This window comes from Apteryx rowi, unplaced genomic scaffold (assembly GCF_003343035.1).
Source record: "Apteryx rowi isolate R43461 unplaced genomic scaffold, aptRow1 scaffold_305, whole genome shotgun sequence".
Lineage (NCBI taxonomy): Eukaryota > Metazoa > Chordata > Aves > Apterygiformes > Apterygidae > Apteryx > Apteryx rowi.
This window is the reverse complement of record NW_020449475.1, coordinates 22175-38591: the sequence shown is the minus strand read 5'-3', so window position 1 is coordinate 38591 and position 16417 is coordinate 22175. Positions and strand designations below refer to the sequence as shown.

General features: G+C 38.3%; 1 protein-coding gene across 4 annotated transcripts in view; it reads right to left on the bottom strand.

The window, feature by feature from the left end:
• Positions 1-2198: 2198 nt before the first annotated feature.
• The window catches only part of NCOA7 (nuclear receptor coactivator 7), a 31635-nt gene continuing 17416 nt past the window's right edge, over positions 2199-16417 (bottom strand). For 3 of the 4 annotated variants that reach the window (XM_026070157.1, XM_026070158.1, XM_026070156.1), the window contains exons 8-13: positions 12331-12478; positions 7573-7698; positions 6946-7098; positions 6312-6407; positions 5550-5623; positions 2199-4459 (exon numbers count right to left, since the gene is read on the bottom strand). In XM_026070157.1, coding sequence (XP_025925942.1) covers positions 4324-4459; positions 5550-5623; positions 6312-6407; positions 6946-7098; positions 7573-7698; positions 12331-12478 — 733 coding nt within the window. In that variant the 3' untranslated portion in view covers positions 2199-4323. Of the gene's footprint in view, positions 4460-5549; positions 5624-6311; positions 6408-6945; positions 7099-7572; positions 7699-10790; positions 10988-12330; positions 12479-16417 lie in introns of those variants that run through there. The other variant, XM_026070159.1, reaches the window with a different exon arrangement.

Genomic DNA, 16417 nt, shown 5'->3' with positions numbered 1-16417 from the left:
GGCCCTGCCGGAGCCCCGCGGCGAGATGCCGCCGGCGGCCCCTCCCAAGCGGCTCAGGAGCCTGCTCAAGGCGCAGCGGGCACCGCCAGGGCGGTGACACAGGTAAGCAGCCCCCTTCCCCTCCCTGCGGGGACCAGCCGCCTGCACCCTCGGCCCGTGTCAGCCGCACGCCAGACACACGGAGGATGGAGCTGCTGCGTGTTTTGTAAGCTAGATCCTTGCAAACTCCCCTGTCCTTCAACTTAACACCTGCATAAGCTAGGAGCAGTTCTGCAGCTTGAGTGGGGTTTTCATTTAAGGTAAGCACAAAGCAAAACATCGTGTTTTACAATAAAGATGCATACTATTAAGGCTTTTTTTCCCCCCTATCCATTCTGTATGCACTCTTTCCTTTTGAGAGCTGTACATCCGCGCAGAAGATCGACAGGTCAGAGAATGGTGACAAATTCAGGTTATTTAAGATGTATCAAAGCTGTTTCAAATGAATTATGAAAGCAATAACGTTTTTGAAGTTTTATACAGCTCAAGTTGCAGGTGATGTGTATTCTTAATACAAATTTGCCTCTGACACTTAAGTATTTCACTTGTTCAGAATTACCTTAATTCCTTTGTTTGAAGCTTTCAAGCAAACTTCTAGCCTCACACTGAATTACAGCAGTGAAGCATCAATAAAGTACATGAACTCTGTTCACCGTAACTTTTCAATAAAAAGATACCAACTGGGAATACTTTGAGTGAATGCTTTCTGAGCCAATTCAAATAAACTATTTCCAAAGTTAAAAGACTGTATTCCTCAGTGGTAGTAGCTTTCTATATCTAAAAGTGTTGTCTTAATAATTTGTATTTTAAATCACTCACGCTTTTCATTAAAAGTGGTTGCACAGCTGCAGAACCACTGATCACAGAATTTTAGTGGTTTGATTCTTCCTGCAACTGAAATGGCATCAAGTAGTAGTCCTAAATATATTACACCATAGTATTTAAAGAGATACCAGTTACAAAGTTTAGCGCAGGAGAAGCCTCTACAGGTTTTTGGAAAATGTATTTATATTTCAGAACAAAGAAGTTACATTCAGTACAAATAAGATGTGGTTAGCTATTCTACCTGAAAAAGCTCATTTGTCAGCAATTACTGATTTGTGGAATGTAATGCAGTCCTTTTGAAATGAGCTAACCTACTCCTTTTCTCAGCTAGGAACAGGCAAGTGAAATCTTAAAGTTTACATATGAAGATTATTCTGACAGTAACTGGCTTCTACTTTGCTCTAAAGCTGGCATCATACAAAATGTCCAGTGCAAAAATGGCACTGAAACCAGCATCAAATCAAACATTAGTGCTTTACTGGGTGTTTACCAGCCTTATTGTTAATAAGCCTTCTACAGAGTCCAGAATCAAAAATCTTCATCTGAGTACCACCAAAGTACACGTTTGATGTACTATTCTAAAATAGTTCCACCTCTGAGAGGAAAATTACTAGTGACCATAATTATTCTTAGTTTGCATTTTTATAAAAATTCTTACCACCATTACATTCCAAGTAACAGTGATAAATAGCATACTCATTCTGAAATTTTTAGTATTTCTTTACTATATAATCAGAGTTTGTTTCTTCTTAATTCCACCTCTGCGCACAATAAATGAATAAAACTAAGGCCGAATTTTTTTTTTAAATTGGATGCTTAGTCTTGCTTCAACAAAAAGAACAATACATGAACAGCTTAGCAATATAAAAAGGACACACACAAGAAAACATGTACAGAGACCTTTGACTTTTAGGAACAGGTTGGTCAAAAAAAAGAAGAAATACATGTAATTCTCTACAGGTGATAGAAGCAAGCAATAACAATTTGATGAGAACTACTGATCAGCTGTTCATCTAGAACAGGATAACTGGTATTTCTTATTAGCCCTTTAGCACAGTCTGTCTTTGAGTGAACACAAATACAGCCCTATCCTAGGAGATGCCATGCCATTAAAAAAAAAAACAAAAAAAAAAAAAAAAAAAAAAAAAAAAAAAAAAAAAAAAAAAAAAAAAAAAAAAAAAAGACCATTTTTCCAGAAGAGGAAATTGTTGAAATTTTCTTTCTGAGGAGACTTAGGTATTTCTGTCTGCATAATCTGTAACTTAAGCTGTATCCTTTCATCTTTAAAATGTACTGAAGTCTGAATAAAGGAGAAAACATCTATAACGAGTTTCTGAATGCATAAATTCCTTTATTGAAAATATTGTGATAGCACTGCATTACATATATTCAATATTCATAGTTTCAAGGGTCACAGAATTTTGATTGAACAACACTGTTTTGAATATAGAACACAGCGTTTAGATATCCTCTGACAAGTGTAATATAATGGAGTAAGTTGTAGGTAACAATAGTGAAATGTATGTAAAATGTTGAGCTTTTTTTTTTTTTTTAAACTAGTAAGTGGTCTGCCACCAGCAAACGGTATTAGATATACCTGGTATCTTCAAAGCATTATGCTATTAGCAACTTCCAAACTATTTTACAGCATTACCAATAAGAATTGTATTCATGGCTGTATTAGACCACCTGGAAGAAAAGTGTGAAAAGCTTACATGCAGTATGATACAGACTTACTGTATAGCATTGTTTTTTAGACTGTGAAATTTCTATGCAGGATTAAGATTTGTTAATGTTTTTGAAAGAAAACTGCTTGTCTTGTTTACTTTTTTGAATATATTAAAAAGGGGAAAAGCAGTAACTAAATTGAGTTGTATTACTCAATTATTAATATTCCAAATTTAGACTGTACTGTTTAATGCATGGAAGCAAATTACCATTTCTAAAACCTGCCTTTTTCAGGACAATGATACTTTTGGTTTTAAGGGCAGGACAGCATCCTAGTGTCGCCAGAAAGTCTGTCTTGGCAGGCTTTGGATTGTTTAAACTTTTGTTTAAACTATAGCTTAATTGCAAAGCAGAATTCTTTAGAAAACAGTTCTCTGTTACATTTTCCCTGTTTACTGAAAATTTCATAGCACTGACTTATTTAGAGTTCAGCCTAGCTTTATAAGAGTCTTTTTAGTGTTGAGGGGGGGAGGGGAAAAGTGACAAGTATTTCATGAAAAACAAAAATATTTAGTCGCCTGTCAAATCCTAAAGCAGCCTGTTGCTTCAAGTCTTTTTCAGGAAGGAAATCATATATTAATTACTACAAAAGCAGGTATTACACTAACATGACTTGGCCTGTTAGGGAAATAACATTCTTCTCTGTATCTCAAGATTATATTTTCTCCTTAACAAAACAGTTATTCTTCAATTTGTAAAGAAGCGCTCATAAAAGCACAATGGGTGCTTTATTTTGAATCACATGGTGGTGATACAGAAAACTAATCTTCCCTTAGAAATGTCTTTAGTAAACAGTTGAATAACACCAGGACAGATGCTCAGAGCATGCTGTCCCAATTCTGTTGACTGCAACAGAGCTGATACAGTCTATACCAGCTGGCAGTTTGCCCAGTGTCTCCATACGCTGCCAAAATAATCTATTAACAGGATTGTGGCAGCAGAGTTAATAAGAACCACTAACCACCTTTTCCCTCATCTCAAAGAAAACCAGAATTATGCACTCAGGTGTTTCTGCCAGAAAACAAACCCTCTAATTAGGGTAAAGTGAAAGCCAAATCTCATTTACAAAATAAAAATATAAAAATTAACTTCAGAAATCAAATAAATCGATTCAGAAAAAATGCCAATGAATAAGAAACCTACCTGAATAGCAATTGTTTATCAAATTGAGATTTGAAACACTACAAGAAAAAACTCATAGCCAAGACATTAAAAAAAAAGTCTGCTATACAATAACAATAAATAAAAAGATCTTATAAACATGTTCCCTTAAGTGCTTTGTACACCTTCAGATTTTTTTTTCCATGGCAAATAGTATGCTGTAGATTTTGGTAACGTAACCTTTTATTTTTGGTTAGCATTTATATGTTGAACATAAATACATATGGAATGTACTAGATAGTTATAGTTTTCCCACAGTATCTTTTCACAGTTACAGGAAAAGTTTTCGACTCATACACCGTGAATGTTTTCATAAGCATCATATCTTTGATGGAGACATGTTAGAGGAGGAAGTAAAAAACACCTCAAACTGATATCTTATTGTTCTGTCTCTTACTGCCTCTCAAAATCAGATTTTCTTTTGTTTTGTTTTGTTGTTGGTTTTTTTTTTTGCGTAGTCATACTCTGGTACAATTTGAGAAAAAAGCGTGTAACATTGTGAGGCAGCCTGCACCTTCTCTTTAAGCTTTTAAGTGCCTAATGGATCCAGTCCTTAAGGCAGTCAGTATTTCATTCAAATGTCCATACTTCTACGTCTTGTATTATGAAATCTTCCTTCTTAGATAAGATGTCATTATTGAAGGTGCTGCAGGAGTTGCTTCGCCCATGATACAAATCTGCATCTAACCATAAGCCAAACCGGCCACTAAAAAGGAAATACACATCAAATTTCAAGTTTATATTCAACAGTTAAATCTACATCCATGTCCATTCTTTCTAATTACTCAGGCTAACAGTATAACTAGTCAGTGTACATTCTTTGTTAGACTTTCCAAACTAAAACCTCTCCCCTCTCCCCCAACCAAAACCACTTGGAGCAAGCATTCTGTTAAACAGAACAAAAATACTGGAAGCTTTAGAAACAACCAGAAAAGCAATGCAGAAAGATTTAGATAATTCTGAGAACAACTTAGACTGAACATGAAGGCAAAGCACTTACAAGGTGGTCTCCTTGCTTTTATTTATACCAGTAAATGAAACAACACAGGCTTGAGTGTGTGCCTGTACCATTCGGTTGTTAGCAAAGTCAGATTTGGCTGCTGCCAGCTAGCAGTCTCTCAGACACTGCTGGGCATGGCTCAAGGACCTGAGATGTTGGGGACCCTTCCCTGGCAGTTTGGCTATAGCTATGGCCCCTTCTGTTTAGGGGGAAGGCATGTTTATTCAGTATGCAAACCTGATGCAAACCATGCTCAGACGTCAATGGTACAGTCTTTGGTCACCTTTATTTAGTACTATAGACTTAGCCCTTGATTTCAGACCACTGTCCTTTGAAATTTAGGACCTGATTAAGCACTGTCTGTATCATTGTTCTGTGTAACAACAGCATAATGACAGTTCAGTAAAGACCATGGGGGAAACCTTAGAAGTTGATGGCAAAACTGTCATTAGACATTATCTCCCAGTTGCAAACTTCTTAAACAATAACACATGTATCCACTCAAAACATCTGCTTTTTCCACTTAAAAAAAAAAAAAAGAAAAAGAAAAAGAAAGAGAGAGAGACCTTGCCCAACATCAGTTACTCTCTTTAGGCAATAGAAATTGCTATGGGTCTGTAACAGTAATTGGATTGCTGAGGTATCCATCATAAACAGTTTACTGAAAAAGTACAGCCATTTTTTCTGATCAGTTTTTCTTGCAACTACCATTGTCCCCATTCTCATTAAAAAAAGGGGGGGGGGGCGGGAAGGGAGGGAGTCAGCTACATGATTTCAAAACCAAACACTTGCTCACCCTCCACCTCCAAGTTCCAGAGAGCTCATGTCTCCATTGATGAAGTAGGTGTTCTCGCCACTCCATTTAAATACCTGAGGGGGGAGAAAAATGTGTGCATGTGTGTATATATATAATTTGATTGTGAGGATTCTAGTACTCTAAAAGTAGTAAGTACTAATACCTCCTTAGGGGATATTTTTGGTGAGGTTTTCTTTTTTTTTTTTTCTTGATAGGGAAAGAAGAAGAGGTAATAGTAAAAAACAATACAAATCTAAAGTTATGAACAATCTTTCTAATCATTTTCTAAATTTTACTTGCATCTTCAAATCAATAGCTGTTCTGTTAAAAAAAAGGATCAATGTATTCAATACTGAAAAAGACACAAGCTATTGACATTAAGGGGTATTTCAGTGGCACTCTTATCTCTGCTGTGTTGTCACTGTGATCCTAAGCACGTGTGAAGTTGTACTGTACTTCTGATATCGATCACTACTTTCCAAGATAAATCTTTGACAGTCCACTCATTACTCCTCTTGCCTTCTCCCCTCATTCAGCTTAAAATCTTCTCYGCACCCTCACAGACTACCTTCTAAGCAGGTCAAATAATTAAAACCTTTTTGCTTAAAGCAAAAATTGCACTGCAGCAATGAGGGATTAACTGCATTCATCAATAATTGACACACCTTCTGAACTTAAATATGCAGTCTTTGTATTTTTTTTCTCATAAATATTTCAGAAATGGAACCAAAAATCTCATTTGAGAAAGACAGCACCACTTACCTTGAAGTTTGGACTGAATGTGTAGAGGAATGTTTCACCTGTGCCATAGTAATGGTCACTAAACCTGAATGGATGTGTAGCATATGCTCCAAATATCTGTCAGAATAAAATGATTAAACTATTTCTGAGGACAGTGCAAAATTTAAAAGGAAAAAAAAAACTTTCAAAATACTTTCTGAAGAATAATTGTGCTGGTGTATCATACTAAGAGAACTAACAAATGAAGTATATCAGATTATCAAGTGTTCCTGCAAGTCTTTTGTATCCTTTAAGTTTAAAAGCCACATGACAATAGGAATGAGGACTCCAGAAGCTACTAGAGTACTACACCTCCAAAGAAGCATTATTTGTAACAGCATAACTGATTTACACGAGGAAGATATTTTCATGGACACTATTAAAAGGAGCATTCATTGCTATTATGAAACTGTGGGAGTTCTAATTCTATTAGTTCTCATATACTTTTCTGCCTGTAAGTTTAGTTTAAGCAGTAAAGAGCACAGAATAAAATACAAGTGTCATTTTGGCATTATTGTGTGACGTCACTTCACAGCATGATTATCACTTCAGAACACTCACTGTTTTTTAATGGTGCCCTTTCAGTCCAACCCCCCGCAAAATGAGCGCTCCTTACTTGGTTGTCCATATCCTTGATGACAAGGAGAACTGGACTGTCAAGAGACGCTGATTTACGGTACAGAGTCTTCAGGCTAGTTCCGTGCTCCAGTGTGCTGTATGCAAGCCGCCATGGATATCCCTGCACTCTTGCTGGCAAGCGCCGGGCAAGCTAGGCAATAAACGGGCAGTTAAACACATTCAATAGGCCACAGGTGGTGACCTACAGACTATTCCCTTTCTGCAGCGGCTTCTGAGCCAAAAAATGGCAGTTAGGGTAGCAGCTGATGCCTGCAGCTCAACACCTCTGCCATCTGCGCATGGCCTTGTACCCTGAGCCCTATCGATTGCATTCATGCGGTCTGTAAAAGATCTTGAAACTGGCACCCCTTCTCCCAGCACTGAAAAAGATGACAGTTCTCAATATCACTACTCAAACTCTCCAGAGTTGCAAAAATAAAAGTAAGTTTTTTCAAATAAGCAAGTGTTAAAATAAACAGGACCTTGCACAAAGACAGTCCAACAAACTAAGCATTTTCCAAGCTGTGAAAAAGCATCAGTATCACCTCCAGAAGGCAGACTGTTCCATACTCGGCTCAGACAGCGCAAGAGCAAATAAGGAAACTTGAGGTTTTTCTAGCCATACCTGCTCTATGTGCATATTCTCCAGGAGAGCACTGGGGTGCTTTAGGACAGGTAAAGTATCATCATCATCATCTTCATAGTAACTGCAAACGCTCTTTCGTCTTTTTGCTTCTTCTACAGTAATAATCTGAGGCAAGAAAACAAGAGACCAACCTAAARCATAGCTCTCATTCTGTCAATCCTCTACTGAAGCAAATTAATTTAAAACAACATACTCATTAGCCATCATACTGCATGAAACAAAAACACTGTATGGAATGGAAATACCAAGCACAGGCAGCCTGAACTGAATATGGTTAAATTTTCAAATGGCAAGGTGTCTTTGAGATAGCATGGGCAGTGTGGTCAGAATTTCTTCACATCATAGTGACTTCTGACAGCTGTTAAGTCCTTTGGGATTAATAAATATTGAGGTAACGAGGCAACATGAGGTGATTGGTCCCAGACATAATTGTCCCGAGTCAGAAGACTCAAGTCTTCTTTGAAGACACACTACACATCTTAACTAGATGTCTTGTGGTAGCTTATACAGGAAGGAGACAAATGCTTCCTCATTTTCCTTCATGCAGCTAGCTGAGTATATTAATCATTTGCTCAGCTGCTAATGCATAAGAGTATGAACAACTTTAAAATTTCACTTCCCGTTTTTATTAAGATGGCAGCTTTTTTTCTGGTTTTCTTTACCAACACAGACATATTTTTATATATACAAACTGAAACAGAAGCAATATACCAAAAAACCCTTAAAAAATGTAAATCAATTTGAGCAAGTATTTGGAAGTTTTATCATGTAGGAAAGCTACTGAGTAAGATTTTGAGCATGCAGTTTACGTTAGTAAGTTCTTTAAAGTACTCATTTTGAGAAAAGTAAAGGTCTTTATAGAATATATTCTCAGCTGAAAATGATTAAACAGCTGTTTGAAGACTTTTTTTTTTAAGATCTTATAAAGCAGAGTACATTACAGTATTTTAAAAGGCGAGTCCATATAAATATTTCTACTTAGGTTTGAATTTAAATGATTATAAAACAAAGTACAGAATTCTCTCCAGCAATTACAAGTAGACACACTACCTTTTCCAACAAAGCTAAAAACAGTGAGAACACAAGTCCATACATTTAACGCTTGTCTATAGAAGGGGTCTGCAGCCTATGACCTGGTAACAAAATCAGTGGCCAAATTCTGAACCTCATGCAGTTAAGAGCAGGAAACAGGAGCCAAAACATCTCCTGTCATGTCCCTTGAGACAGGAGCTCCCAAGCTGCCAGCATTCAGAGCTCAGTGAAAACTGGGATCAGCTGCCCTGCAGAGGGGCAAAATACCCTCTCACTACTCATGGCAGCAGCCTGCATTTTTAAGAGGCAGCATGTGTTGGCTCTCACCAAGTTGTTGCTGGTGTGCTCAGTTGCTAAGTTGGCAGAGAGAACAGTATGGCACAGCTGGAAAGCTGCTAATTCTTCAGTTCAGCTATCGGTTCTTAACAAGTGACACAAGTCTCCGTATTATGGTAAACCAACATTAGAGATGAGGCAAGGCCTACAGCAGCAGGATTTTACCTTGGGCTCTATGTCACCAAGGCAAACAGGAAGTAACAGCAAGAGCTCAGAGATGGGGCTGATGAGAAAGAAAAGGGGAAGCAAAGAGGCCTAGCTACAAAACAACTGAAAAACGTTAAACTACCTTCCTTCCATGAACATATTACCACAAGGGTCTTATCTAGAAACAGGAACCTCAAAACGTCATTGCAGAGCACTCTGCCCTGCTTCTACATCCATTCCTACAAATACAGCTTTAAAACATTTTCATGGCATACATGGAAAAAGCTTTGTATAACTCGCCCACACCTTCATAATCACTGCTCAAACTTGCAGAAGCTGTCAACAGTCCAGGCAACTGCCAAGGAGTGCCTGGAGGTCCTACACACCTGCTCCACAGGCTAGAAAGCAAAGTTACTGGACAGATTCCAGGCATGGACTTAGCCACCACAAGGCACAGAAAGAGCTTTTCATAAAGACCTGGAGTTATGAGGAGGTCACTACGCACAGGACAAAGCCCTAATAATGTTGGTCACACCTAGCATCTCCAGAAGGATGAGAGCAACATGTGCGCTGCAGTCACATACATCCAGCCCATGTTCATCTGCAGAAACCTAGAGCTGTGCCTGGGGCAGCAGCCCTGAGCAGGGAGCCAGACACTAGTGCTCAAATGCATACAGTGGAGGTTAAGAAAAGAGGACARGACCACAAGGCAAAATCCAAACTGCAGAATTAATGTTATATGCCCCTGTGAATCCAGGCAGTACACATATTACTGCTGGTGATACAGTATCAGCTGCACAGCTGCATCCTGTCCCTCCAGCAGGATCTAGCCCAGGCTCAATGGGATCTAGTCAAGGGTCTTCTGAGACAGGAGGGAATCCTGCGTTAGAAAAATTTTCATATTGCCAATTGCAGGGAAAGTTTACACTGCAAAATTAAGGTTGTTAAAAAAAAATTGTTAAAAGGAACATGGTTTTTCTGCTTTTATCATTATTATTTTTCCATCTCCTGAGTGATTTCACCTTCCTTCCTCCTCTCTCAGATCATCATTTTAGTTTTTTAATTGAATGAACATCTTTTTCAGCTTGAACCAGAAATGCCTACTCTCCTTTCAAAGACTATTCTCTAGGCTCCTCAGGAGGAAAGAAAAAGAAAAAGAAAAGTACCATAGTAAATCAATCAGCAACAATTATCTGAAGCAAAATAAAACTAAGTTTACAGATGTAGACAACTACAGAAAATCCATTAAAGTCACAGATTGCAAATCGATTCCAAATGTAAACAAGTCCTTATTCATCACCTAAAAGGGAGAAAGTTAACTTATTTTCTTCACTGCATGAATATCTGTTCAGTCTAAACTTTATAAATGCAGCTCTTTTCATCATAACTGAAGCACATGTTTGAGCCAACTTCAGATTCAAAAACTGCAGCAAAAGGATCTGCAAGGTAAAATATCTACACATGCAAGAGCAAAAACAAATGAAAAGAATCAGTTATGACAGAAACCAGAGCTATGAAATCTTGTAAAAAATTTTAAGTATTATCATCTAAAGGAATGAAGAAGCAGGCTACCTGGGGCAGAAATATTCTATTAAAATTAAAATTAAGTGCAGAGTTCCTTTTTTTCTAGGAAGCACTATATCAGATATATGCTGTTCAAATAGGGAAACAGTCCAACATACCTGCACACAAGGTTCCTGGTCAGGTCTGGCACAGTAAAGAATTCGAATATTCAAAGGCATTTGTTGCCCTTTCATTGTCTACCAGTTTCTTCTGCAGTATCTACTACACTTCTCCTGCTCTAGTGGCAAGAGCTCTTGCCCACAAGCAAGATTGGCAGCTACTGTCTGCAACTCACTTTGATAAATTTGTTTATCTGCAACCCTACAATCACACTTTCCATTTCCCCAGAAGAGAAAGTGAAACTTTCACAGTGATCATGCCCAAATTTGGCCTTTCAATAGAGATTTCCTTGAAGACCTACTTTAAATTTGTAAAGCCTGAATATAAAATATGAGAGAGAGACACCTTTATACACATTTCCAGCTATTTCTTTTCCCAGTACAAATTTAAATAAAGCAATGAGAGACAAGTTCCCCGTGTGGCTGGATCTCTCTCACCTCTGTTCTTTAGACCACTGGCCCTCCTCCCTCATTTTAAGTTTAAGAAAATAGCATGCAAATAACAACTGAACAGTGAAATCTAGTGTAAAATATGACTGCAGTCAGCTCTGCACAAAATGAGAAATGAAGGCATTTTTTTCATTCTGCAGTTCACATAGCACCAACATGAAGAAACTGCAAAACTGTAAAAATAAAAGCTTTTTAGGATTAGAGATGTTGTTGCTACATTTCAAATGACAAGCCCCACTCTCAGCTTTTGACCAAGACAACATATTTCAAAACTAGAAATGCTTAAGACACTGACAGTAGAATTCTGAAAACAAATATGTTTAAGACAAATAATCAGATCAGTTTTAAAATCACCATCAAGCTATTTTCCATTTGAGGATTTATTTTTAATTTGTCTATTTATCTTCAGTACAGCAAGTACTTAAGAATCCAGAAATATAATTAAAAAAAAAAAAATCACATGCATGCAGGCTTGGGTTATTTTCCTTAGAAACAAGGCTTTCTATGCATGAGAGACAGAGAGATAACAGATACACAAATAGCTGAAACAGACTGCAAAAGCCCCAAAATGCTGAAGTAATATATGATTTAAAATATCCATCTTAACAACTAGTATTTTAAAAGTAGTGCTGTATGCATCTGAGAAGTAAGGGCCTGGCACAACACCACATACAGACCCATTTCAACCAGCACACAGGAGTCTGTGTTGGTGTTTATGTGTATATATATTTATATATACATTAAGTTTTACTAGTAACATATAAATGTGATACGAATTTAACAACACTGACAACATGTATAGTTTTCCAAAAGGCTAACATCGCATAACCAGTATATTTACATAACTTACGCTGGTTGCAGACCAGAAAGCTCCCAGTTGTTTGCCTGCCCTTTTTAGGGAGGGAAGAAAGGAATACTAGAGGTAAATGAGTACAGTTTTGAGACAGCTACAAGCCTTGAAAACACTTCTGTATAAGGCAGCAAGCATTATAAACACCATATAAAACATCAGAAGAGCAAGCACTCAGATTCTTAACAGAGGATGCACACTTGATGCAACACACTCGATATAAGGGCAAAAAGCACTCACCTCCCAGCTTTTAGTAGTTGGCTCACTGAAGAAGTTGTCTATCATATCAAGCTCCTCCTTTTCTACTACAACAAAACCTTGCTCTTTGGCATCTTTCCCATATATTTCTGGTGACCACTGAACAAAAAATGTGTATAAGTGATCCACCCTGTAAAAAGAAGAGGAGGAAAGAGCAGTTGTTCAGTGCAGCACTGCCATACAGTGCAGAGATTTTGCTCAGTAACAAGGAAGGGATAATTACACAAATGCAGGTTGTCCACGAACCCACATCTTTGCATAACACAGAGGGCAATAGCTCCTTCCATAAAGCACTTCAAGCTTTCTCTGCTTTCCCTCCCCACAATATTTCTTCCCCTTTCTATACACAGAGCAACATGTAAAGAGTAAGTAGCTTGTCCAGTCCCACACTTGTTAAGGAGCAGCCTTAACAAGTCAATTGCTTGCTATTAGATTGTACTTACAAAGACTAAGTCCAGGAAAAAAAAAAAAAAAAACAACCTCTAATTATTTAGTTTGACCTCCTGCATAAAACAAGCCACCAGATACCACCAATAAAGAATACAGCACGTTTCTAGATGCCCTCTAAAGCTTATCATTTATGAACAACAACCACAAGGCAATTCTTCATCCTGTTATCTTTGTGAAAATAATCAGTTACTGACAGTTTTGATAGTTATAATAGCAGCAGTTATACATTTCCATAAAAGCAGCACTGAATCACTTTATAGAAAGAGACGTTGTTTGACAACATCCTTAACTAATAGTGACATAATTTCTAAAGACGACATTTATTTAGCATTTTCCTTTATACTCAACACAGACTAAATATTAAATCAAACACATGCAATTTCCAACAGCAATATGCTAGTGGACCCACTGTACAAGAAGCTGAATCGCTGGCAAAAGTCAATTAAATTGAAAGCAGGTAGAGAGATAGGAAGTACTTATGACACTGGATCTTTCTCCAGTTATTCACCAGAAAAATTTGCCTGGTAATTCTTTGATAAATATGAAAAAAGTAAAATTTTAGAGACTCCTAGGAAATATTTTCCCCCTCTATTTCAAATTACTTGGATTTATAGTATACATACAAATAATCTTAAAAAACTCTGTTAGATTCTGTTCAGGGTCATTCCAGTCCAGAGTCTTTTCCAGTTTTTGCCCTACACTCCTACCAATATGGGTTAGAGTGTTGTCATTCCTAACTGCATAAACTGACAGTCCCCAAATTGYTGCCTGCTCACAACAGCTAGATTAGTTCCTAGTCAAAGTAAAAAATTGGGAGTGGGGGGTGGGGCGGTAGAAGTTGACCCACTTTGTGCATAAGAAATTTGGTTCCAATTTCCACTGCCCTCAGAATAAAGGACTGGCTTTGTTGCATCATGGAAATGTCCTCTTAACCATGAAAACGGAACAAATTAGTATTACGATTATTTCCTCTCTTCCTCTGTGCACATTCACAAATGCTTCTGTGGTGCATAGCTACCAGATGACCTAGCTGAATTTTAAGCTTTTGTTATCAAATAAAAGCAGTACATACTTGCAAAACGTTAAGGCCAAATACAACTGTAGTACCACAGTCCTAAATTTGTGAACACCACCTAATTCTGGCTCCTAGGGCATCCACAGCCTCTCTCCATCCAGAACACACACACGCACGCACACACAGAAATCGAGGTAGTAATGAGTAATCAGTCAGTCTTCAGGATACTTCTAGCCAATAATTGCCTGAAAGAGGCTAAAATAGGGTCTCACTCCAGTTGTCAAGGGTTCCTTCCCCCCTTCTCTATGAGAAATCATGTGACTGCAAGCTTGTAAGTTTGCATAGACCTATAAACAGTGAACTATGGAAGAACCTTCTGAAAGCCATATCATCTCATTTTATTCTAGATGTTTTTTTCTAATTGCAGAAATTTTCCCACATCAATAGCTGTCATTCAGAATGCCCTGTTCCTCTTCACTTGCTCACACATGCTTCAGAAACAGCAGTATGATAATCTCTCCGCTAATTAATTTTAGTTTTAATTGAAAGAAACATTTAACTTAAGTTCTGTGTATTTTATATGCAGTAGTTCAAGTTTGGAAAGACAACTATTTTCTATTCCTACAAATCCCTGTGAAGGAACAGTGAAACTAGAGGTAACTGTTGTCTGGCTAAGACCAATTTTAAAGTACATTTGTATGGGTAGGTGGAGGTAGGGAAGCATGTTCTGATTTCAGAATCACAGAACAAATTTAGGTTGTAAGGAACCTCTGGAACTCATTCAGTCCAACTTCCTGCTCAAAGAAGAGCTAAATTCCAAATTAGAGCAGGTTGCTCAGGGTGCTGTCCATCTGAGTTCTGAAAATCAACAACAGAGATTCCACAACCTGTATAGGCAACCTGTTCCAATGCATAACCAAACTCATGGGGGTCTTGTTTGTTTGTTTTTAAACATCTAATTGGAATTTCTTCTGCTGCAGCATGCGACCTCTTGTTCTTTCGCTGTGCACCTCTGAGAAGAGTCTGGTTCCATCTCCCTATAGCCTCCTTTAGATAGTGGAAGACTGCAATTAGATTTCACTCCCCTTAACCTTTTTTTCCTCTAGGCTGAATAAACCTGCTTCTCTCAGTCTCTTCTTCCATGTCATATACTGCAGCCCCCTAATAATCTTAGTGGCCTTCTCTTCAGTTCCTCAATATTCTGGTTTTTACCAGGGCCCAGAACTGGAAACTTTACCACATGTGGCTTCAGAAACACCCAAAAGAAGGGAAGCTCCCAAGCTGCTGGCTATGCTCTTGGTCAGCCAGCAAGCAGTGAAGCCTACACTACTGCAAGGGCACACTGCTGACATGTTCAGTTTGCTGTCTATTGTGTCCCCCACCTCCTTTTCTGCAGAGCTGATCCCTAGGCAGGCAGGYACTCCTCAGACTGCACCATTGCACAGGGCTACCCCAGCCCCAGTGCAGAGTTTCCCAAGGTCTCGGTTGGCCCATTCCTCCTGCTTGTCGAGGTCCCTCTGAACAGCAGCCCTGACCCCAGCCTGGTTTCATCGACAAACACAGGGAAGATGCATTCTGTCCGTCCAGGTCGCTAACGAAGGTGTTAAACAACATCAACCTGCAAGAAGCACCACTTGTACCTGTCTGCCACTTAGACTTTTTACTATTGACCTGTTGAGCCCAATGGCCCAGTCAACTTTCCACCTACCTTGTGTCTACCTATCCAGACCACATCTCTCCAATCTGACTATAAGGATACCATGGGAGACTGTGTTGAAAGGCTTACTAACATAATGGTAACAACATCCATTGCTCTTCTCCTTGTTCACAGAGAGTGTCATTTCAGGAGAGAAAAGCTGTCAAGTTGGTAAAACACTATTTGCCCTTGATAAATCTACAATAGGTGTTCCCAGTCACTACTTGTACCATGTGCCTGGAAATGGCTTCCGTAAGGACTTGCTTCATAATCAACCTGGGGACTGAGGTGCAGCTGACAGGCCTATGGTCCCACAGATCCTTCTGTATTTTCTGAAGAYGGCTGCAGATTCTGTCTTTCCGATCATTAAAAATCCCACCCAATTTCAAAGGATGATAGAAAGCAGTCTTGCAACAACATCAGCCAGCTTCCTCAATACATCCAGTTATTTCCTTTCTAACCCCACCAACCTGTATATGTTCAGTTTACTTCAGTAGTCCATAACTAAATTTTCCTCTACCAAGGGCAGAAGTGAAACAAATCCAGACACTGCAGATTTAAGAAGCAGCAGCATAAACTGAAAAATAGGTGACTGTAGAAATAGTGATTCTGAAAGGGCATGGAAAGCATCTCTTATTTTTAATAGAATTTTAACATTACACTACAGTGATATTTCCAAATTACTAAATTGCAAAAATTGGAGGCAATTTTTAAACCAGAAAACYGTGCTTGAGGAACTTCTACAACCAACTTGACAGCTACAAAGAAATTTATCCTAGATCTCAATAGTGTTTAGGTGACAACATGCTCACATGTGTCAGGAGCTAACAAAGAAAATCAATAAAATACAAAGTACTTGGAACAAACCAATTTCACAAACCTGAAGTTAGTCACTCCAGAAAGAAATT